A 25,707-nucleotide genomic window follows, 5' to 3' on the forward strand; every position below is an offset into this window, starting at 1 on the left:
GAGGACACTGTCACGCCTCCCTTCTCAGAGGTGGTGATCACTCTTAGCCCGCACATCCTTCTGTGTTCCTGCAGGCTGGGTTCTAGTCTCTCCCCAAACCTAAGTTTTCCACACCCCCATCCTTCTGGGGAGCCCAGTTATCAGTCATCAGAGAAACTCGCGCCTCTCTAAGTACAGAAACGTGGTTCACATTTGTTGGGGGGGTGCGGGCTGCCAAAGGCAGTGTCGCTGTTGACAGGGCATTGAGGTGGGGCTAGATCCTTAGGAACTGCATAGGGCATGCACGCCGGTTCACCACGTCCGCACCCACCCAGGGGAGGAAGAGCTGAGGTTCTCACAGGGCGCAATCCCGCGAGCAGTGTGCGGAGTTCTGCGAAGCCGCCTTGGATGTGGTGGCGTCACTTCCCCCATTCCAGCAAGGGGAGGTGGAAGGGGAACATGGGTTAGACGCTCTGGCCTCATCAGGGTGTCCCTCTGGCCCGCTCTCCTGGCCCTGTGCTCGTCTGTGCCCGGTCCACACACGAGAACGCCTCGGCTAGGGGAAAAGCCTAGAACACGTAGCCCACGAAGCAGAACATGAAGCCGCCACCCGAGGACGCCTGGGGTCAGAGCAGGGAAAGGCGTTAGCGCGGAGCCGGCGGGGGCCGGGGGACGGGGTTGGGGCTCGGTAAGAGTTCCCTTCACCTCTATCCTGAGCCTCCAGCCCTTCCTCCACGCTTCCAGTCCCACTTCCGATTCCTACAAGTCGCGAGTCACGGAGCTCCTGGGCTCGCTTCCCGCGAAACCTCTAAGAGCTGCCCCCTGCCCCGCAAGAATGCATTACCTAGTGCCACGGTCACCGCTGCCGTCACAGGCACCCTCAACCCCACCCCTGGCCTGTCCGCGGTCCCTCTCTCTCTCTCTCCCACCCGCACCTGCCCCCAGCCTGCAAGCTCCCCGGGCCCGCAGGTGCGGGCAACAGCGGGATTCCACGCCCCGCAGAGGCCCACCAGCTTTGGGGAGGAGAAGGGGAGACACAGTGCAGGGCCGCTCCCAGGCCGATGTCCCAGGTGTGTTCGAACCCTCGAGTCACACTGCTTGACGGGACGCTGATGGCCCGGAAGACACGTGGCCCCAGCCAGGGTGCCTCCTTGGCTCCCCTGTCTAAGTCTGAGGGAGAGGGTGGGATTCTAAACCCTTTGGGATCCTGCCTGCGCTTCGTGCCTGCCTCTCCAACCTCTCTGCAAAGGGCTTCTCTCATTCCGGATCCCTGAAACCTTTAGAAACACACTGCTTAATCTGCTGGATGATTCTGCCTGCTTTTTGGAAATATTATACGGTGGGGAGGAAGGGGGATCAACTGAGCTTTCTTGAATAGTTATAGTAAATTTTGAGGCAAAAAATATAATTTCAGTCGATGTCCCTACAGTAGTGGCCTTTTATGGATATGAACCTACATGTCATCCACAAAGTGTTTAGACTGTACTTAGGAACATCTTCCACTTGTGGATTTGTTTCCATTGAAATTCATTTCCATAGAATTTAAGCTGCTATTAATTACTGATGTGACAATCTGAGGGTCCACAGACAGCCTCTTAGTGAAGAAGGAAGTGATTTTTATGCAGTGTTGAACACCAGCAGTATAAATTATGTTCCCTGCCTTCCCTGAGGGAATCTTTGTGATAGTGACCAAGTCAAGCTGACTGCCGAAGTGTGCCCTCCTTTTCTCTTCCAGTCTGTGCCATCTTAGTCAAGAAACATGGAGGTAATTCACGGCAGGCCCTATTGTTGCAGAGAGCTTGAAGGAGCTGACATACTGTCCAATACCTTCTACTCTAATGAATTGCACACTCCGCTACAAACAACTGTTCGTCCAACTGCCTCAGAGGACAGGTAAAACAAAAACTAGAGAACATAAGTAAAAAGGGCTTTAATACATTAGTTTATTTTTCTATGTGAATTATGTGAGAAAAAAACATTCAGTTGGGGGCTTTCTGTTTTCACATCATAGGGATGGCATAACATGACAATTAACTATGAGGTATCCATATCTGTTAGGCAATTGATCAAAAGTAAGTTGGTATATTTTTGCAAGACAGACATCAATTTTATCCACTACATTCTAGAACTCCAGAATGATCAGATCCAGAATGATCCTTCATTTGAAAATTAATCTTTTTTTTTTTAAGATTTTATTTATGTGACAGACAGAGATCACACAAGTAGGCAGAGAGGCAGGCAGACAGAGAGGGAAAGCAGGCTCCCTGCTGAGCAGAGAGCCCAATGTGGGGCTCCATCCCAGGACCCTGAGATCATGATCTGAGCTGAAGGCAGAGGCTTAACCCATTGAGCCACCCAAGCACCCCCAAAATTGACCTGTTTTAATCAAACATTATATTTTATAAGGAGTAGTGTAGTGGTTCCCTAACATCCCCTAACACCATCTGTTCAAAAACAGTCCCAGAATCTGTTATTCACAGTTGCTACCTAAATATTTGCTTTATTGAATTTCCTGTAACATATTAACTACAAATTATTATTAAAATTGCCCCTAATGTATATTGAGTAATTACTGTAAGTGGGCACTGAACCAAATGCTTTGAATGTAGCAGTCCTTTTAATCCTCACAGCAACCCTGTAAATACAGTCCATTATCCTCATTTTACATATGAAGTAACAGGTACAAACAAGTAATTTTCCAAGATCTTAGGGCCAGCTTTCTGTATTTATTTGAATCATTTTGAGGCTCTCCCCACCCCCAAAAAATCTCAAAACACTTGGACAGTGAAAAAACAGCCTGTGTGGTTGTTTTATTTTGTTTATTTCAGTTGGTCAAATCTCTCATTTAAGAATTCCTTCTTTAAGAAATCACACAGAAAGCCACCCAGCCTCAGTTTACACTTCCAACATGGAATGTCTCTACCACACAGGCAATCCATCCCAATTCTGAATGCTACTGATTACTAGGTAATTTTCTTTCTACTGAGAACATTTTTTCCTCCCCCAAATTTCTGTCTGCTGATCCCAGTTCTTCTTTCCAAAGCCATGCAAAATAAGAATAATCTATCAACTCCATGACAGCAGCCCTTCAAGAGTTCGAAGATCCTTTGGCGCTGTAAGAATTCTCTTTGCCAGACTAAACACTGGTTCTCTATAGACTTTACTCTTTCTTCCATTGAGGCTTTTACTATCTTGATCAGATTTCCATGGATGTAGTCCAGTTTGTAAATACGCCCTTTATATGAAAAAAGAAGAAAGCTTTTCTTTTCTAATGATAAAATTAACACATGTTCCTTATAAATAATTTAGAAATCATGTATATCCATAAAGAAAACAAACTTCCCATTTTCTAACAGAAGGAAAAGCTATGAAATTAAAGCATGAGAGGAAAACCCCATACTTCCTTTATCCAGAATAACCACCGTTAACATCTTAGTATGTGTCTTCTCCATTTTTTAAATTTAAAGATTGTATTTAACATATTTTTTTGTAAACTGGATTTTTTACTTAATGAAAAGGAATATTTGTAAGAAAGAGGGCCCAGCTCACGTACACTGAGTCAGTCCTTGCTGCACATGCTCTTCTGCTCCCTGATTCCTGAAAATGGCTGTCAGTTGGATCAGATTAGGCAAGGTTTCCTTTGAGTCAAAGGGAACTCTTAGCAGACTGTGCATGATCTGGGAAAAGGCAACTGTCCCTGGCTCAAAAGTAATATAAAACTTTATATTTAGCCAAAAGGGATCAGAGCAGGAATTTAAGGCTATCCTATCTGAATGAACTCACCATCCCCTCAAAAGCACTTATGTAAGGCTTTTCACTGAAATATTTGTCTCTTCTACCTACCAAGCTATGGTTGGTTAGTAATTGGTTCCAAACCTTTTAACTAGCATGAAATTTAAGAGAAGCATCTTTGAGAAAATGCTGCTTTTTGTTAACTGATTATACAATTAAATACAACATATGTTCAGTTACCTATAAACTGCAATAAGGTACTACTTGAAGCAAAAGGTAGGTACAAATCCATGTTCCTGATTCCTAATAACTTCCTTTCCCTTTAATCCATGTGAATTTTTTCCTATCATAATCCCCAAATGGGAAAGCCAGGATGATCATGCATTCTCACAAACCTTCCTATTAACTCCCTCTTAAAAAGCAGCTGGTCAGCTTACAGAAACAGAAGTTCTCTTTTTCTTCTGAACTTCTCTGAAAAGTGGTCATCAAGTTAACACTGGTACCTCTACTCTCAATGCTGAGGCTTACTTCTTCAGAGCACAGTCAGGGTCTGTGGCTCCCAACTCAAGCCTCAAGGTATCTCAAGTGCAAAGCAAGACAAGAAGCTCCTAGACTTCAGGAATCACCCTTCATAATGGTAAGGGTGAACATGAATCCCTGCAGATGTTAGCTCTCAACAGTTCACCTTTCCGAACTTGGACAAGCTTAAAGCGATACTTTTTTTAAAATATCATGTGTTCTGAACTCAGCCGTTTTAACAACAATGCAGAATGACTCCTCACATCAGCATACTTATTTTTTCATACATATTTTTTCTTTTTTGAATAGGTAGTCTAGCTGCACTGGTTGCCCAGCACCAGTGTGCGAACACATCAGAACCACATGAGCAGCTTTCTAAAATAGAGATTCCCAGGCTCGGTCTGGAGATATTCTGGCTTACAAGGTCTGCGGTGAAATCTTCATTTTTAGAAGTTTCTCAGCTTACTTTGAGAACCAGTGGGCTAGCAGAAAGCACTGAAAATGCTTTCTTACGCACAAAGTGCTGAAAATGCTTTCTTACCCACAAAGCGTAAGAAAACCAGGACTGTGCTTCTGGCTTACCCTCTGGCTAAAGGGGAGTTACTCTTTATCCTTCAGTTACTTTCTTCACCGATGGGTTTTAGAGCAATTATAGTAGTCACTATTATATATACTCTGACTTGATCTCCTTTAAAGATATCAATAAGCAAGTGGTATTCTTTTGTATTCCTTCCAGTGAAAATTAAGGAATGGCTGGTATAGCTATTCAAAATCATGACAGATGTCTATCTCTGTTTTCCATTCAATTGACATCTCCTTACCTCTAGCAAGTTCTCTAGTTCATTAAGCAAATAAACATCAAGGAAGCGCCTTGAGAATTATTTAAGATTTCGTCCAATGGAAAAAAGACAGCCTCTTCAATAAATGGTGTTAGGAAAATTGGACAGCCACATGCAGAAAAATGAAATTGGATCATTTCCTTACACCACACACAAAAATAGACTCCAAATGGATGAAGGACCTCAATGTGAGAAAGGAATCCATCAAAATCCTTGAGGAGAACACAGGCAGCAACCTCTTCGACCTCAGCCGCAGCAACATCTTCCTAGGAACATCGCCAAAGGCAAGGGAAGCAAGGGCAAAAATGAACTATTAGGATTTCATCAAGATCAAAAGCTTTTGCACAGCAAAGGAAACAGTTAACAAAATCAAAAGACAACTGACAGAATGGGAGAAGATATTTGCAAACGACATATCAGATAAAGGACTAGTGTCCAAAATCTATAAAGAACTTAGCAAACTCAACACCCAAAGAACAAATAATCCAATCAAGAAATGGGCAGAGGACATGAACAGACATTTCTGCAAAGAAGACATCCAGATGGCCAACAGACACATGAAAAAGTGCTCCATATCACTCAGCATCAGGGAAATACAAATCAAAACCACAATGAGATATCACCTCACACCAGTCAGAATGGCTAAAATCAACAAGTCAGGAAATGACAGATGCTGGTGAGGATGCAGAGAAAGGGGAACCCTCCTACACTGTTGGTGGGAATGCAAGCTGGTGCAACCACTCTGGAAAACAGCATGGAGGTTCCTCAAAATATTGAAAATAGAACTGCCCTATGACCCAGCAATTGCACTACTGGGTATTTACCCTAAAGATACAAACGTGGTGATCCGAGGGGGCACGTGCACCCGAATGTTTATAGCAGCAATGTCCACAATAGCCAAACTATGGAAAGAACCTAGATGTCCATCAACAGATGAATGGATAAAGAAGATGTGATGTATATATACAGAATGGAATACTATGCAGCCATCAAAAGAAATGAAATCTTGCCATTTGCGACAACATGGATGGAACTAGAGCGTATCATGCTTAGAGAATTATTTAAGATTTCATCAAACATTCCCATTTGGTTTCTGGATTTATTCCATTGCTTTAGGATTCCTGAATTTTTATTTATTTATTTATTTATTTATTTATTTATTTACTTGTTTGTTTATTTATTACCACAAGTCCTCTGCCAACTAAAAATGAGAATATGTTTGTTCTGAGCTATCCTTTAATCATTCCTTCCAATAATTACTGGCTAGATTCAGCCCCCATGTAGAATGTAATGCTCTAAACTCCCTAGTGACTCCAAAGTAAGATGCTGGTTCAACCATAGGAAACCTATATATCTCAAAAGCAAGTAAACAATTTTATGTGGCCACAAATTGCAATGCTAACAATTTACTGTTATTCTCTTTGCTGTGGCGACATGTATTATTTAAGCTTTCAAATTATTTAATCCTAAAATTTCAATATTTATGTTAATTAGTTCCTTCTATAAGATGCTGTTAGTATTCAAGCTAAGGGGGGGATATGTGAGACACTAAAATAAAGGAAACTAGGACTTATTTTTGCTTTTGTCTTTTATTTTAATTTTTTTATATTTTATTTATTTATTTATTTGACAGACAGAGATCACAAGTAGGTAGAGGGGCAGGCAGAGAGAGATGGTGGGGGGAGGGGAGCAGACCCCCTGCCGAGCAGAGACCCCCCCCCAATGTGGGGCTCAATCCCAGGACCCTGAGCTCATGACCCAAGATGAAGGCAGAGGCTTTAACCCACTGAGCCACCCAGGTACCCCTTGCCTTTTATTTTAAATGGCTTCCTGCAACTTACTAACTTTAGATGGATGCCCACCCAAATGATTAACATTTTCTCCTGGCTTGTCTTCCTAGGACAATATAATATATGGAGGTCAGATGTTGGGAAATTGACTCATCTAATTTAAATATAACTTTTTAGTACAAATGTAGTAATCTGAAGGTCACGTGCACCTGAATATTTATAGCAGCAATGTCCACAATAGCCAAACGATGAAAAGAACCTAGATGTCCAACAACAGATGAATGGATAAATAAGATGTAATATGTGTGCGTGCACGCACACACACAGGAATACTATGCAGCCATCAAAAAACCAAAATCTTGGCATTTGCAATGACGTGGATGGAGCTAGAGGGTATTATGAGAAGCGAAATAAGTCAGTCAGAGAAAGACAATTATATATGATCTCTCTGATATGAGGAATTGAGAGGTAGGGCAGGGGGGTCATGGGGGTAGGGAAAGAAAAAGTGAAACAAGATGGGACCAGGGAGGGAGAAAAACCATTAGAGACTCTTAATCTCAGGAAACAAACTAAGGGTTGCTGTGGGGTCGGGTAGAGATAGTGTATCTGGGTTATGGACACTGGGGAGGGCATATGCTATGGTGAGTGCTGTGAATTGTGTAAGACTGATAATTCATAGACCTGTACCCCTGAAGCAAATAATACATTATATGTTAATAAAAATAAATAAATATAACTTTTTAAAAACTTAGATATTAAAGCTTTGGTTGCCATTAATCAAATGTGTTTAAATATTTTTCACTTGTCAAGCCCTTCATACCATGTCTACTTATCACAGCCATAAAGCTGGTGAAGGCCTAAGAGGTCTGTGAGCTGAATACCGCCATGCCTTCTACAGCACCCTAAATCAGTGGTCACCCAGGTTCTCCTTGACAAGCAAGTACAGAGGCTGGCAAACTTCTGTAAAGGGTCAGACAGTAAATGCAATTGACCACTGAACAACATAGGTTTGAACTGCATGGGTTCGTGTATATGCAGATTTTTTTCCATAAATACAATATAGTGATATAAATGTATTTTCTTTTCCTTAGGATTTTCTTAACATTTTCTTTTCTCTAGCTCACTTTATTGTAAGAATATAGTATGTAAGACCTATACCAAATATGTGTGCTCACATGTGTGTATAATATTTCAAAATAGTGTAATCAACTATTTATGTTAACTGTAAGTCTTCTCGTCAACAGTAGGCTATTAATAGTGAAGTTCTTGGGGAGTCAAAAGTTACATGCTTATTTTCAACGGCATAAGGGGTCGGTACCCTTAACTCCCACATCACTCAAGGGTCAACTGTATTTTAGGCTTTATGTATGGTCTCTGTCAAACTACTCAACTCTGCTATTGCAGGGCAAAAAGCAGCCACAGATAATAGACAATACATAATGAATGGTTGTGGCTGCATTCCAATAGAATTTTACTAACAAAAACAGGCAGCAGGTTGGAGTTGGCCTGTAAGCCATAATTTGCCAACCCCTATCTAGTAACTTCACGAGATAAAGTATTCCATTTATAAGACAGTGCTAATTCTTCATTCCATTGAGCAGCTATTTACAGAGGGCTTACATTAAGCTGAGTGCTATACCGGTACAAAGAAGTTCCACATAGTCCTCTCTCTGAACTCCTCTCCTGTGTTTCTGGTTGTCTCCCCACTACACAGTTACAGTGCAAAGGGCTTATAAGGCCCCCAGGCTATTGTTCTTGTTGTCCTCTCCTGCTTCACCTCTTACCATACCACTTCTCCAATGTGCTCTAAATACCTGAATTCTTTATCATCTCTACTGATTTGGCCCAAAATTCAACTCCACTTCTCAGCCCTTAAAATCAAAATAAATTCTACTCAAATCTTTATTCCATACGTTCTGGAGGTCCAAAGCCTTCCTCAGAATATTCCACATTCCCAGGACAGGGGTGGGAGTGGTCACCAATAGACTTTCTGACTTTGTTTTCCTTTGGTTCTACTTCTGCTGCTTTTGTTCAGTAACACTTTGACCCAGATGTGAAACACAGTCATTCTCCAGTTTCCTCCAAAGACCTCATCCACACAGAGCATTTGTGAGCCTGGTAAACTTCCCTGATCAGTTAGGGATCAAAAGGAAGAATCACGTCTGATTCCTATGAAAAGTAACTGTTGAATGGGGCAACGCTTTTAAAACTTTTGCATGTGTAACAATCATCAAGAGGGCTTTATTAAAACAGATTATGCCCTCCACCAAGAAATTCTGATTCCTAGCCCTGAGGGAAAGCCTGAGAATTTATATTTCTAGTAAGCTTTTAAGAGATGTTGATGTTGGGTCTGGATAGCTCAGTCAGTTGAGCAGCCAATTCTTGGTTTTGGATCAGATCCTGATCTCAGGGTTTTAGGATCAAGCCACGTGTCAGGCTCCATGCTTAGCACGGAGTCTGCTTGAGGATTCTCTCTCTCTCTCCCCCTCCACCTCTGCCCCTCACTCCACCTGTGAGCTCAAATTCTCTCAAATAAATAAATAAATAAATCTTTTTTAAAAAGAGAAATGCTGCTGCTACTGTTAGTCCATGGTCCGCACTTTGAGAACCACTATTAAAGGAGCTCTAGATAAAAATTAGCAGCAAGGGCTTCTGCTCCTTTACGTGACTTTCCATTTTTTAAAATATATTTTATTTATTTGACAGACAGAGATCACAACTAGGCAGAGAAGCAGGCAAAGAGAGAGGTGGGGGGAAGCAGGCTCCCTGTTGAGCAGAGAGCCTGATGCGGGGCTTGATCCCAGGACACTGAGATCATGACCTGAGCTGAAGGCAGAGGCTTTAACCCACTGAGCCACCCAGGCACCCCATGACTTTCCATTTTTAAAAATTAAAAGACAATCTGCATGTCCATTGATACATAAATGTGTAAAGAAGATGTGTGGGGTGCGTGTGTGTGTGTGTGTGTGTGTGTGTGTGTGTGTGTAAGTAATGGAATATTACTCAGCCATCAGAAAGAATGAAATCTTGCCATTTGCAACAATGTGGGTGAACTAGAGAGTATTATGCCAAGCAAAATAAGTCAGTCAGAGAAAGACAAATATCATATAATTTCACTTAAATGTGGAATTAAGGAAACAAAACAGAGGGTATATGGGTGGCTCAGTTGGTTAAGTGACTGCCTTCAGCTCAAGTCATGATCCTGGAGTACCAGGCTCCCTGCTCAGCAGGGAATCTCCTTCTCCCTCTGACCCTACCTCCCTTCATGCTCTCTCTCAGATAAATAAATAAAACCTTAAAAAAAAGAAGGAAACAAAACAAATGAACATAGGGGAAGGGAAGGAAAAATAAGATGAAAGCAGAGAGGGAGACAAATTATATAAGACTCTTAACTATAGGAAAGAAACTGAGGGTTGCTGGAGGGGAGGACGATGGAGGGATGGGGTAACTGGGTGATGGGCATTAAGGAGAGCACTTGACAGAAGGAGCACTGGGTGTTACATGCAACTGATGAATCACTAAATTCTACCTCTGAAACTAATAATATGCTCAAATGTTAATTAAACTGAATTTAAATTAAAAAAAAAATCTCTAGCTAAGACCATTCAACGGGGAAAAACTATTCTTTTGAACAAAAGGTGCTGGGACAACTGGATATCCACATGCACAAGAATGAAGCTGTATCCTTATCTCACACCATGAATAGAAATTAACAACATATCAACATGGATCAAAGACCTATATCTGAGAAGGGACTCCTACTATCTAGTAATTTTACACCTCAGTAATAAAAAAAAGCCCAATTTAAAAATGACAAAGGATCTGAGTAACAGACATGTCTCCAAAGAACATATACAAATGGCCAATAAGCATGTGAAAAGATGCTCAACATCATTAGTCATTAGGAAAATGCAAATCAGAACCACAAAGAGCTACTATTCCCAGGCACTAGGAAGGCTGTATAAAAAAAGAGAGAGAGGAGATTAGTGGCTGCTTTGGCCTGGGTGGGGAAGGCCAAGTGGGGAAATGATGTCTAAAGGGTACAAGGTTTCTTTTTGAGGTCATAAAAGGTTCTAAAATTATTGTGATGGCTATACATATTTGTGAATATACTAAAAACCATTTAATTGTTCACTTTAAATGGATGACTTATATGGAATGTAAACTGTATCTCAGTAAAGATGTTTAAAAGAAATTAGCACATGAATAACAGTAAAAAAATAATAGTCATCATCTGTAGGCCCTCAAGAATTTAACCTTGTTCCTTCAGCAATCTGATGATGTCTTTCATAGCTGTGTATTGACTTCCTTGTCTAGTTTTAAATACTTTGATGGCAAAAATTAGGCTTTTGGCATAAGGATACCACTCTAATACTTTTCAGCATTGTCCCAAAGGTAATGACTCTGCTGAGGATTCAGTGCAGTTACAATGCGACAGTGCAGTGATTCTCAGTATTTTTCGAGGATGAGGATCTCTTTGTTTTTCTGTTCATTGTCAACAGTTTTTATCATGATAAAAAGTGTCATGATTCATTGACTGACACTGAAAAAAAAACATAATGACCAGAAGCTTTTATGTATTTGACAATGCTTTACAATGAAGTTTCATTTAAGTATGCAATGCCCACATGTATTTGAAAATTGGTAGTGTGGTATTCGTAAGATGTTTGTTTATTTGTTCTACAGATCATTCTTAGTGAGCTTGTGATTTTGCTGACTCCTGAAATAATGCTGACTCCCCCTGTGTCCTACTGCCCCATTATTTAGGCATATCATTATTACTTTCATATCATAGAGCTCTCGTGAGCGAAATACCATATATTAGGTGCATGATACAGTGCTTGGCATTTAAGTGATCTCCATCTTGCTTTCCCTTTCCTGTGTTACCATCAGCCAGTTTTGAACAAAGGGACATTCTGGGGTCTTCTGGGTAGTTTGATTCCAATGGGACAGTGTTTCAGGCAGTGAATGGGGGGTGGGGGCAGGCCACGTCTCTGAGAGGGTGGGTGAGAAGGCATGGAAGATCTCCTAGAGCAACAGTGTATCTCATAATTTACCCAGCACAGAGAAGTCCGTGTTTTAAAAATGCAATCCAAAAGTAATTTTGAGGGGTCCCTGGGTGGCTCAGTGGGTTAAAGCCTCTGCCTTCGGCTCAGGTCATGATCCCGGGGTCCTGGGATCAAGCCCCGCATCAGGCTCTCTGCTCAGCAGGGAGCCTATTTACCCACCCCACTGCCTGCCTCTCTGTACTTGTAATCTCTGTCAAATAAATAAAATCTTTAAAAAAAAAAAAAAAGTAATTTTGAAGCTATAGGAACTTTGTCTTAGTCTCTTCAGGCTGCTGTAACAAAATAGCATAGACTGGGTTGCTTCTTACAAACAGCATTTCCTTCTCCCAGTTCTGGAGGCTTCAAGTCCAGGATCATAATGCCAGAATGGTCACATTCTGGTGAAAGCCTTCCTCCTAGTTGAGACCTGCCACCTTCTTTCTTTCTTTTTTTTTTTTAATTTTTAATTTTTTATCAACATATAATGTATTATTAGCCCCAGGGGTACAGGTCTGTGAATCATCAGGCTTACACAATTCGCAGCACTCACCATAGCACATACCCTCCCCAATGTCCATAACCCAACCATCATCTCCCTACACCCCTCCCCCCAGCAACCCTCAGTTTGTTTTGTGAGATTAAGAGTTTCTTATGGTTTGTTTGCTTCCCAATCCTATCTTATTTCATTTTTTCCTTCACTACCCCTCAAACTCCCCACGTTGCCTCTCGCATTCTTCATATCAGGGAGATCGTATGATAATTATCTTTCTCTGACTAACTTATTTCGCTCAGCATAATACCCTCTAGTTCCATCCACGTCGTCGCAAATGGCAAGATTTCATTTCTTTTGATGGCTGCATAGTATTCCATTGTATATATATACATCACATCTTCTTTATCCACTCATCTGTTGATGGACATCTAGGTTCTTTCCATAGTTTGGCTATTGTGGATATTGCTGCTATAAACATTCAGGTGCATGTGCCCCTTCCAATCACTACATTTGTATCTTTAGGGTAAATACCCAGTAGTGCGATTGCTGGGTCATAGGGTAGCTCTATTCTCAACTTTTTGAGGAACCTCCTTTCTGTTTTCCAGAGTGGTTGCACCAGGTTGCATTCCCACCAACAGTATAGGAGGGTTCCCCTTTCTCCACATCCTCGCCAGCATTTGTCATTTCCTGACTTGTTAATTTTAGCCATTCTGACTGGTGTGAGGTGGTATCTCATTGTGGTTTGGATTTGTATTTCCCTGATGCTGAGTGATGTGGAGCACTTCTTCATGTGTCTGTTGACCATCTGGATGTCTTTGCAGAAATGTCTGTTCATGTCCTCTGCCCATTTCTTGATTGGATTATTTGTTCTTTGGGTGTTGAGTTTGATAAGTTCTTTATAGATTTTGGATACTAGCCCTTTATCTGATATGCCATTTGCAAATACCTTCTCCCATTGTCTTTTGGTTTTGTTGAGTGATTCCTTGCTGTGCAAAAGCTTTTGATCTTGATGACGTCCCAATAGTTCATTTTAGCCCTTGTTTCCCTTGCCATTAGTGATGTTTCTAGGAAGAAGTTGCTGCAGCTGAGGTTGAATAGGTTGCTGCCTGTATTCTCCTTAAGGATTTTAATGGATTCCTTTCTCCCACTGAGGTCCTTCATCCATTTGGAGTTTATTCTTGTGTGTGGTGTAAGGAAATGGTCCAGTTTCATTTTTCTGCATGTGGCTGTTCAATTTTCCCAACACCATTTGCTGAAGAGACTGTCTTTTTTCCATTGGGCATTCTTTCCTGCTTTGTCAAAGATTAGTTGACCCTAGAGTTGAGAGTCTATTTCTGGGCTCTCTATTCTGTTCCATTGATCTACGAGTCTGTTTGTGGAGACCTGGCACCTTCTTGCTGTGTCCTCACATGGTGGAGGGGGCTAGTAAGCTCTCAGGGGTCTCTCTCTTTTTTTTTTTTTTTTTTTTTTTTTTTTAGGATTTTATTTATTTATTTGGCAGACAGAGATCACAAGTAGGCAGAGAGGGAGGAAGAGTGAGAGAGTGCGGGGGAAACAGGCTCCCTGCTGAGCAGAGAGCCTGATGTGGGGCTCGATCCCAGCACCCTGGGATCATGACCTGAGCCGAAGGCAGAGGCTTTAACCCACTGAGCCACCCAGGCGCCCCATCAGGGGTCTCTTTCATAAGAGCTTTAGTCCCACTCATGATGACTCTCTTCCAACCTAGTCACTGAATAAAGGCCCCATTTTCTTCTACCATCACATCGGGCATTAGGATTTCAACCTATGGACTTTGGGGACAAAAACATTCTGACCACTGCATTCCATGTTGAAATTATTTCAGAAGTCTCTCTTTTCTCATAGGTATCAGGAATTAAGGGAGTCACACCAACAATGTAGACATCGATGGGGTGCTGATAGGGAATATGGTGGGATAATGCCCATTTCACTCCCTGAGGAACACAGGCGAAAATGTGGATCTCCTCATGTCATGGGCAAAGGACATCAGCATTATGGATTTGGTGGAGAAACCTGGCCGAGGTAAGTAAACTTTCTGCCCTTCACACAGAGGTTTTTATTTTTCATTTATTTCATTTTTCTTTATTTCTACTATGAGTTAAATCTACCTCCAAACTTACTTCTTTTACTGTTTATGAAAAGACACAGATGGAAAAACTAATTATATAATTTCTAATTCTGAAATCAGTAAAAAAAAAAAAATCTGTGTTTATGGATATTTCTGCAATCCTTAAAGATGTTTAAGTATTGTGGTCAGAAATTTTGATTAATTCCCTTGCTAATCACATTTTATCTAAAACTAGATGGGAATATTCTTGAGAGACATTAAATTAAAAAATGTTTTTGCTTGAGCAAATAGCTGGCCTAATTTGTACAGATGTTGATTTGGGGAACTTTTGATTTCTAATTGTTCATCAATCTGTACTCATCAGAAACTACTGGGCACCATTTTCAAGTATTAAAATATTGCAATAATCATTTATAACTTTTACAGTCACTTTCTTTTCTTTTCTTTTTTAAACATTTTATTTATTTATTTGACAGAACAGAGATCACAAGTAGGCAGAGAGGCAGGCAGAGAGAGAGGAGGAAGCAGGCTCTCCACGGAGCAGAGAGCCCGATGTGGGGCTCGATCCCAGGACCCTGGGATCATGACCTGAGCCAAAGGCAGAGGCTTTAACCCACTGAGCCACCAGGTGCCCTTACAGTCACTTTCAACAATTTTATTCAAAACACATTAAAACTGAAGAGAAAGCAAAAAAATCTGAGCAAATTAAATGTCACATTAACTATTTGCGAAAAATATGAAACTTCAAAAAAAAACTATGAAATTTACTCAAAGCACAATCAAACTTTAACACGGTACCTACCTACTTGTTTTTATCTAACAAACCTGCTTACCTAGTTTACAACAATCTAGCTAAAGCCATTAAAAAAAATAAAGGAAGACAAGCTGCAAGTAGAGAAAGAGCCACATTAATGACATGTGGCAGCCAACAACTTTAATGAAGCCTCAGTGAAGCAATAAAAAGCAGGCAAATGAAAAGGCCTGTCAGTCCTATTAGATGCAAATATTGACACATTATTAGATAGCAAGGACGTCAAGATCATTCATTCATCCAACACTTTTTTTTAAGTCCCCACTCTCATGGAACTTACTTTATAATATAATACAGATCTATAATATCTTTGTAGGAAAGGAAACTATTGTTCTCCTGGTTTTACAATACACAGCAGGAACTTTCCCTGGAACAGACAACTATGAAGTTGTGGAAAGGGACTGGAGTCCATGTTTCTTTGAGTCCAAAGCCCAAGCAAATTCTTTCATCCGCTCATTCCATTCATGATTTACTCTAGCTATCCATTTATGCAACAATTTGAGTATAGTAAGTATTGTGCTAGATACTAGAGGTACAGCTCCTTATGGAGTTTATGTGGGTTACCCTCGAAATTTATGTATTAAAACAATGCACAACCTTCTAAAAGGATCAGAATTGTACTCACAGAATCCTAGAGCAAAGAGAGAGCCAAAGAGGAGTGTCTTAAGGGAAATCAGTTTGAAATGAGAGGTTTGTGTCTGCTGCCTCACTGAAGGCAGCCTTGGGTAGGCCACTGGGAGATGAAGTACTTGTTCCAACTAGAACACCCACCATCTCCGACTCAGAAATGCAGGTTCCTGTGTTCTGTTCTCTTCATATCCTTTTAGGTCAAATGTAACCACTTTGGCATATTTATCTCTTAAAAATATATTTAGGACACAGTCCTGTTTTCAGATATAACGCACATCCCTTGACAAACCACTACAACATAGTTTTTACTTGTTTCTTAATAGGGAATAACTTGTGTCACAGTATTTTTCTTTCTCCCAAAAAAAGGGCCTTTTATACAAAATAATAAGAGTATTCTCTAGCTCTCTGAGGTGTGAAGCCTCACGTGGTCCACATAAGAGCTTGTGCTACCAATCATACTCTACCACCTTCCCTGCTGGGGATTTGCAGGGGGGTGCTGTGGTGATAAACAGGCATCACTTAGCAGAAACAGGATCACTCCTTTGCTTCACCAGCCCTCCTGTCATCTGACTTGGTAAACTGAAAGTACCTACTGCTTAGAAAAGTATCGAGTGAAATGTCCTACGGTATGTCATCTGAAGTTAAGAAAGTAAAAGAACATGGCTTACTAATGGAATTATGATCACATGCATTTATATATGCATTTTCCAGTGCAACGTCCCCCTTCCCAATGTCACTCTTCCTCCCAGCGCTTCATGACATAACTATATCTAAGTAAAACTCTTGTAAAGAACTTTAACAGTATCTACTTAACCAGAGGGGCAAGTTTCAGAAATTCCAAGCAAAGCTGTCATCACCTAATTTGGCACACATTCATTTAGTCCATTTAGAAGAATGACGTTACAAAGTAATAAAAATTTGTAACTTCATTTTCACTTCCATAAACACTTCTCTTTTTTTTAAGATTTTATGTATTTATTGAGAAAGTGCACATGTGTGTGTGAAAGCAGAGACAGCGCAGAAGGGGAGAAAGAGAGAATCTCAGGCCAACTCTGCCCTGAGCGTGAAGCCCATGTGGGGCTCAATCTCACCCCCCTGAGATCATGACCTGAGCTGGAGCCCAGAGTCAGAGCTTAACCAACTGAGCCACCTAGGTGCCCCCATAAGCACTTCTTTTTATAAGTTAGTAAAGTAGCAACATTTTTACTTTATTTCAGAAAAAGGAAATGGATCTTCCTCTAAGGTACTGGCAAATGTTAAGAAGCTGTTAAATAGATATCCAGAGCTCTGTGAACTAAAGACTACTCTGAAATTCCTGCTAACTATAACTAGCACTCTATAATAATGATAAGTATTAGGGGCAGTGGCAGTGGTGGTCATGGTAGTGATGCTTGAAGGTTAATGTTTATGAAGCAAAATCATAGAATATCCCTCTCCTGTTACCTAAATAAGTGAAATAAATGGGAAATTTACCAGCAGGCCCCTAAACAATACAAAAAGAACACCTTATGCCATTAATTTGAATGTGCTAAGGAAAGAAAATTATATGTAGTTTATTGCAGTTCTAACTAAATTTTCCTCAAGAGGGCATTTGGAGCAGGACACTTCTTTGGCCCAACATCTCTGGCCCTTAACCTAATACCAGTCTCATTCATTGTGACAACCAAAATAATACCAGCAGCCTGTACTTCCAGACTCTCCCTGGAAGTGCTGGAGGCACAGTGGAAAGCCACACTATTGGCTGAGAGGATTTATACCCAATCCCATCCCTTCATTCCAAATGCACATGGAGACTAGGTGAGTCAACAAAATCCTGATTTTGTTGTTCAGTGTTTGTTCAATGTTGTTGATGTGTGTTCAAATCCTCCAATTTGAAGAGAAGATTGAAAGTCTGAGTAGGTAATCCTGTTAGAGTAGAAAGAATGCCTCAAGAATAGAAGCCTCTATCTTAAAACAGCAAGATCTCAAGAGAGATGAAGTTGTGCAGAATGTGTATTCTTCCAGAATACTGCGATGACTGGAGGGAAGGTATGGCTACTTCCCTAACTGAAAGGAATGAGCCCTATAGAGGACATTTAACAGGATCTTAGACTGTCGTACCCCAGATGCTTGTATTCTATCTGACACAACCTCAGCACTTACTCTCTGCACCTCCATCCCGAGGCTAAAGAAATACAGAGACAATAATATTCCATCGTCAAGCCTGTAGAACAGACAGAAAGGCCAACTGATTTCAGATGACAGAATCAAGAATTTACTCACACTGTATCAAAACAAATAGCTGGGTTTAGACAGAGCTGTTCAATTAAATACACACAACATGAGAACATATGGTAAGGCAATTTTGTAAAACAGGAAAAGAAAAGATATGATATATATGTATAATACATATATTACATATTTTTTTAATATATAAAACACATGAAGAAACTAGTCTGAGAAAAAACAGCCCAGGAAACAAAAGTAGATTCTCTAAAGGACAAAATAAGTATATGAATCTAATTAAAAATGATTAAACGATAGAACATTATAAAAGGGGAGATCACAGGGCTAAGGGAAAAATGAGAAAAACAACTACACAAAAGCATGCACAAATCTAGTACAAAAAGCAGCAGCAAGAAACCGGATAGATGTGACTGTACATCGGTAAGGCAGAGGGGAAAGATAAGGATATTAAAGCAATAAAAATGAAGATATGCTAAATTAAAAAGATAAGAATAATTACTTATCATAAGGAAAACTAAAGTCCCAAATGTAGATCATCTAACAAGTAAAACAACAAATAATAAGTAAATCTAACAGAACTAAGTACTCAGAGATACACAAGAAAGTTCCCTTGAAATTAAGAACTGAATCTGAAAATCAAAAAGACTTATCTAATACAATGGAAAAAAACTGAAGTGGAACTACTGACACTGAGATACAACCTGGTTATATTATTTTATTCACAAAGAAGCCTGTGTTCTCAGGCCACTCACATTCAAATCAAAGTCCAGGGCAGATATGGACGACTGGCAGAACGGAGGGTACACATTTGCACCCTGGTTGCTCAAGAGACTGGAAGTAGATTTTCTGGATTCTTCCTGGGAAAATGGGATATTCAAAATGTGGAAAACTAACAAAATGTAGAGAGGGTGTTATAAAGATGCAAGCCATCTGTGCCAGCCAGCCAACTGCCATGCTAAATAATAGCAGCAATGACAATAATATACTTTTCTATTCAACGTGGGTTCCAGGGACCGGCAGCATCAAGGAAACGGTGAATGCAAAATCTTGGACCGCCCCCCACCCCAGGTTGACCGAGACAGAATCCCCATTTTAAGAAAACCCCTCAGGTAATTCTAACATGTAACAAAATTGGAGAACTGCTGCCAGAGTAAGAAAATGCAAGACTTTTTCATACAAATGAAAATGCACTCACCTCCTCAAAAGGGGAAATTCAGAGTCTTATCAGTTCCTGCATCCAGCTCCAAGTCCAAGAGCTCTGAGTGATGTTCTCCTCTCTAGTTCAGTTATAACCTTGTCCTGATATCCACAGCTATGCACTTAATGAAGTAAATCATCGTTAACACCCTATAAAGAGTAATAAAGAAATAAGGGAAAAAGGTGAATGCAAAAAATAAAACTAGTTAATACTTAGAAATATAATAAATACGTTATAATATTTCCATGTTATATATATTACAGTCTATAAAAACATACTTGTATAACATCATTATCTATATATTAATATAATTACATACCTACATCCAAGTTCCCTTTCCCTCAGCCAGTACCTGAACTGGTAGGAGTTCATTACCTGGTGCAGGGCCTGCAGTTTTCTTCCTGAGAGATCTAGCAATTAGTGGTTCTGCCTGTGTGAAGCTACTCCAGTATTCCATTAACTTTATGCCACTAGAAACAATACCAGGAGATGCCCAAAATATTCTTTAGATTCTAGAGACACTCCTTTTCCCCATCATGACATAACAGCAGTCCTCTTACTCTTGACATTCAGGATCAATCATCCCAATCTATTTGGTATAATCCCTCCTTGCCTGTTTCCCCCAATCATAAGGAACCCCAATTACCACATCATCAGTTCAACTTCCAATTCAATGGGGCCACTGTGTTTCCTGATGAAGCATTTCTCCCTTGACCTCAAAACCAGCAAAACTCAACGTGGCTGGGAAGGAAGTAAAATTTTTCTCAAGTGTAATAATAAGTGTAACAGTGAGAGGTACCACTCCCATTTCCACCCTTCATTTTTTTACACCACCCATTCTGGCTAGAGAAACCATTTATTGGTCACTCATTCAGAGCATGTGCCACACTCTTAAGGACAAGCTTCAACCAGAAATGGTTGTGTGTGTGTTCTCTATATTCAATCAGTGCTTTATTTCTTTGGTGGTAAATTGAGTTCCTTAGTCAAAAGTAGTATTCTGTAAGATGGCATGCAGCGAAGAAGGTATTCAGTAAGTCCACTGGTGATGTAACTGGCAGAAGTTTAGTGAGAAGGAAAGGCAAATCCATCTTTGTAAGTATATACTCATGCTGGGATAAATCACCTCTTTCCTGATGGAAGGGGTCCAGTGTAATCAGCCTGCCCCCAGAGGGCTGACTAGCACACCTAAGGAGGTTTTTCTCTATGAGATACTTAGGGTTAGTGACTTCTGCTGGCAAACTCAGATGTGGCCAGGTGAGTTTGAAGAGAAGTTCATGTTGCTGAATCTACCCATGACTTCTGTCCTGCCTCCATGAAGCCACGGAGCAAGCCCTGGGGTGACTGGAGAGGGCCTGACTGATACAGAGTTGGTCACTTTATCTACCTAATTATGAAGTACCCTTCAAGCATTCTTGTGTGGTAAAAATAACCCTCACACTCTAGGACCATTCTCAGAGGCTGAAAAGCAAGTTTTTTAGAACCTATCTTGGGTAGGTGAGATGAGTATTTAAAAGATACGGGGAGCCACAAGTGACAGTTGAGCACCACCATACATCCTAAAACATTACAGGCATCAAGAGTGAAGGCTAATGTAAGCTATGAACTTTAGGTGGTAACAATGTAGGTTCATCAGCTGTAACACATGTACCACTCCAGCGGGGTGTGTTAATCGTGAGGGAGGCTTAGTATGTGTGAGGACGAAGGGCGTATAGGAAATTTATCTTCTCTCAACTTTGCTGTGAACCTAAAACTGCTCTAAAAAAATAAGTCTTTCTAAAAAAAATCAAAGACAAGGTCCAGTTTCCTCTGACCACTGCCCCACTAAACCCAGTTTCCTTCCTAGAGAGAACCACTGTTACCACTTTGGTATGTCTCCTTCACACTTTTTGTTCACAATTATATAATCGTACATGTACCCATTGACAATATATGCAGTATATTGTTTATGTGTGGAATTACTGCATATATAGTAGTAGGCAATTTGGTTCTTTTTTTCTCTTTACAATCTAGAGACTGTAAACACAGATCTATTAAATTATTTTTAATTTCTCTTTGTGTTCCACAATATAGATGCATCATGGACTATTTAGACATCTTCATATTTTTTCCTCTTTTTTTTTTGGCATTAACTATATGTAATGAATATTCTTCTTATACAGGCTTCCTTGAGCTCAGGCACAAATATTCCTCTAGAGAAAATCCTTAGTGAAAGTTATGGGTCACAATATATGAATATTTTCAATTTCAGTAATATAGCCCAAATGCTTTATATTCTCATGGTAGTATATAATAATATCTATGTCCCCATACTCTTGGACAACTGTGTTATATTATCAAACTATAATTTTTGCCCATCTAATAAGTATAAAGGTTATCTTGGTTATCAGAGTACATTTCTCTGTTTGAGTACTTATGTTTATATTTTCTTATGTATGGTCATTTATATTCCCTTTTCAGATCTTATTCTTTGCCCATTTTTATTGTATTTTAGTTACAGATTCTTATGTTCTACATATTAATCCTTTACATATCTTTTTGCAAAAATTTCTTCCAAACTTTTAGCTTTTTTTATTCCATCCTGTCTTCAAAAGTTTTTCTGCTGATGTTACAAAATTTCCTTTTAGATTTTGAGTTTAAAAGAAAAATATAATTTAAAATGTTTTCCTCACATGGGGCATCTGGGTGGCTCAGTCAGTGAAGCACTGGACTCTTGATTTCAGCTCAGGACATGATCTCAGGGTTGTGAGATTGAGCCTGCACTGGGCTCTGCCGGGGGCGCAAGCCTGGCTTAACATTCTCTCTCTCCCTTTCCCCCTCACCTCCCCCTCTCTCCCTTTATTTAAAAAAAAAAAAAAAAAGTTTTCCCCACCACAAAGAAAAAAACATATTCTTGTATATCTTAATATTTGTTTTTCCCAATTCTTTAGATTTTTAATCCATCTGAAATTATCTTTATGCACAGTATGAAATACAAATCTATTCTTCTTCAAATGGCTAGTGAATTTTTCCTGCATTGTTTACTGAAAAGTAAATCCTTTTCCACTGACTTAAAATGCCACTTTTCATATACTGAATTTCCATATAAACATGGTTATATTATTTGTCTATTTGTCTTTTATATCTGACATCACTGCTTTAATTTGAAAAGGTGTTCAACTTAATCTTTTCTTTTCAGAAAACTTCCTATTGAACAATTCTATTATTTGACGCAGAATAAAAAAAGTGACATCTATGGAAATGATTCTTTGTAAGTTTGGGGTTTCTTTTCCTTATATTGGGACAAATAACTTTTTTAAGTAAAAATGAGTTTTATGAGAAATAAAAAAGCCCCAAAATGGGAACTTTTAGAAAAAGTGTTCCTTTTTTTCTTAAACAGCTATCATTAATAATAGAAACCAAGACCAAAGAAACAGAAATAAAACAAATAATCCAAAACCCACTAAGAGTTTGTGGCATTTAACAAGAAAAAAACACAAAATATAGAATAGTAATGTTTGAAAGAATTCACACAAGTCATCTGGGTCCCTTTCCCTGCCTTTGACCTAGTTAATCTAGTAAGAATCAGTTAAATTTCTTAAAACATTCACAGAAAATGCCCCAGCTCCCTCAACAATAGTTTTCATCAGGATCTTATGAGCCTGGAGGTTAATTATGACAACTAACAAATAATTTGTAATAAAATTACTCCCTTAGTCTCCTTTTTGGATAGGAATATTTTTAATCAGAGGAGTTATTTTCCAGTGTATTATGTTTTCCTCTTTGAAATAGTTTGGTGTACATTATTACAAAAGCATACTTTTTAATTTTCATATAAAAATAAAACACTGACAACACTGAACTAAAAATGAAAATATCACTTCCTTCCCTTTATTAGAACTGTTGGGACTATTTATAGGAAGAAAGTTAATACAGAGTTCAGCCACAAGAGGGAGCCAAAAAGACATGAATTTTGTGGTTGGTAGGCTCTGGTTACTGATCCCTTTGGGATCAGTAAACTTTGAAAAGTAAATGTAGAGTGCAGCAGTAAAATAATGGACGGATTTAAGCCAAGGAACTGGTGTCTCTGAGCATTTTTAATTTTTATTCAAACTTTTAAACTTGTAATTTTTTGAAAAACTTTCCTTTATTTTTTCCATTTTAAAGTAAATGCATTTTAGGTATATTCTTGTCAATAGCATAGCTAAATTTGTCACTTGAGAAAAATTTTAGATGCTGATTTAATGTTTCATAGCTACCCTAGTAACAATACCCCTGGGATTCTTCATATTCACTGCCCCCCCATCCCAACTCAACCACAAATAAAACTAGAAGATATATTTCAGTTTTTGGTTTTTTTTGTTTGTTTGTTTGTTTTATACTAGTACCAAGCCTACAAACCTGGAGTCCAAATAAAGAAAGACATAAGTTTCTTAAAATTAATGTGAACTATGTGTTTATAATACACTGTGGACTCAAAAAAGTATATAGCTTATGTACTACTTTCTAAATAAACATACAACAATTGAATAGTATATTTTATGGATCTTTGCTATCAACAGATAACATTATATTCATTTTTTGTGCCTGAAATATTTCAGAAATATCTGCATAGGCTGAAACTAAGTGTTGAGTCCAATAAAAGCAGGTAACATTCCTTCTCTAGTGTGGACTTTGCTCCTCAGGTTCAGTATTATTTCTTGGCAGGCAGGGCTCAGAGTAATTAGTAAATACACAACAGTGGCTCTTTTTTTGTAATTTAACATGATCTTGGCCTCAAATGAACTGATTCAGAAAAGACATGCCTCTAGGAACTTGTTCAGTTTTGTTCTAGCCCTTCTGTCAAGTGGGCAATATTTACGATCATGAGAGATCAGCAATCCTGGGCAAAGGGACAAAGCACACACAGTACTTACACATCTTGTCCCACCAGCCACTCAGTTCACTTTAGGTCATGTAATTGCACCACATGTATTGTGTCAGGCTGCCTCTGAGCACTTTGGCTATTGCCTGATTATGAGGGTGAATGTCAATAAGAACCAAAACCATATTATCATTAGAAGCAGTAAGTCCTGCACCTGTACTGCAAATAGGAAATGAAAAATGGGTAGTGAGTGGGACTGAAGTTAGATGGATCAACAGAACTGAGATATGAGGACATCGTATCTGTCTGGCCAATATCCAGTGTTCCAGAAAGCCAATCAAGAATATTATCATAAAGACACTGTAGTTTGAAAGTGGGATACATCATTATTCTTAAGCAAATTTCTAAAAGGAATGTATGCTTTTAAAAGTCCTTAATATTAAAAATTGGGATTTATTTCCTGTTTTTATTCTAGGATACCCAAACCACCTAATTCAACAGTAGGGTGAGTATATACTTATATTTTCCTTCCCTGTACAATCAAGAAAGAAATATTGGCAATCCTCAGACAGTGTAAGGATAAATACACCTTTTCATGGAAGATTTTTTTTTTTAGGTTTTATTTATTTGACAGAGAGGGACATAGTGAGAGATGTATCACTAGCAGGGGGAGTAGGAGAGGGAGAAGCAGGCTCCCCGCTGAGCAGGGAGTCCAATGTGGGGCTCAATCCCAGGACTCTGGGATCATGATCTGAGCTGAAGGCAAACACTTAACGACTGAGCCACCCAGGTGCCCCTAATGAAAGATTTTTTTTAACAAGTGGGAGGAGAGGCTATTATATACTGCTAACCTTTTTTTTTTTTTTTTAATTTTATTTATTTGTCAGAGAGAGAGTGAGTGAGAGCGAGCACAGGCAGACAGAGTGGAAGGAAGAGTCAGAGGGAGAAGCAGGCTCCCTGCAGAGCAAGGAGCCTGATGTGGGACTTGATCCCAGGACACTGGGATCATGACCTGAGCCGAAGGCAGCTGCTTAACCAACTGAGCCACCCAGGCGTCCCACTGCTAACCTTTTTTAACAAGCTTTTTAATTTAGTAGAGTTTGAATTTATAGAATTACTTGAAAAATTGTATAGAACTCCTATATACCTCATACCCAGTTTCCCTATTAACAACATCCTATATTAGTATGGTATATTTGTCAAAATTCATGAGTCATTATTGATGCATTGCTATTAACTAAAATCCATGCTTTACTCAGATTTTTTAACAAACAAAAATAACCTTTATAATACATACAAGATATTGAATAAAATCTTGTATTATACATAGACTCAAGACACACAGAGTCCATAGCTTGCAGGTCTTAGAATAAAATATGTCTTGCTAAATCATTACCAGAAATAACTCAATACTATTAACTAGGAAACAGTTTCTAGAATCTGAGGGGAAAAAATTTCTGCCTTCATCCCAAATGATCATAATTAATCAGGGCCACTCCATGCCTTCCTAACTTCC

General features: G+C 39.4%; 1 protein-coding gene and 1 long non-coding RNA gene across 2 annotated transcripts in view; one reads left to right on the plus strand and one right to left on the minus strand.

Moving 5' to 3' along the window:
• Nucleotides 1–25,707, minus strand: part of LOC309845582 — a 56,513-nt gene that overhangs the window by 5,259 nt on the left and 25,547 nt on the right. Inside the window, exon 2 of the long non-coding RNA XR_014301351.1 lies at nucleotides 19,349–19,500. This is a non-coding gene — a long non-coding RNA (uncharacterized lncRNA). The remainder of the gene's footprint in view (nucleotides 1–19,348; nucleotides 19,501–25,707) is intronic.
• SPMIP4 (sperm microtubule inner protein 4) overlaps nucleotides 886–25,707 on the plus strand; it is a 41,629-nt gene continuing 16,807 nt past the window's right edge. The window contains exons 1-5 of the mRNA XM_082693713.1: nucleotides 886–1,049; nucleotides 1,715–1,872; nucleotides 14,264–14,440; nucleotides 22,527–22,598; nucleotides 24,667–24,696. Coding sequence (XP_082549839.1) covers nucleotides 1,739–1,872; nucleotides 14,264–14,440; nucleotides 22,527–22,598; nucleotides 24,667–24,696 — 413 coding nt within the window. The 5' untranslated portion in view covers nucleotides 886–1,049; nucleotides 1,715–1,738. The remainder of the gene's footprint in view (nucleotides 1,050–1,714; nucleotides 1,873–14,263; nucleotides 14,441–22,526; nucleotides 22,599–24,666; nucleotides 24,697–25,707) is intronic.

This window comes from Mustela nivalis, assembly GCF_964662115.1.
Source record: "Mustela nivalis genome assembly, chromosome: 12".
In the NCBI taxonomy this organism is placed as follows: Eukaryota; Metazoa; Chordata; class Mammalia; order Carnivora; family Mustelidae; genus Mustela; species Mustela nivalis.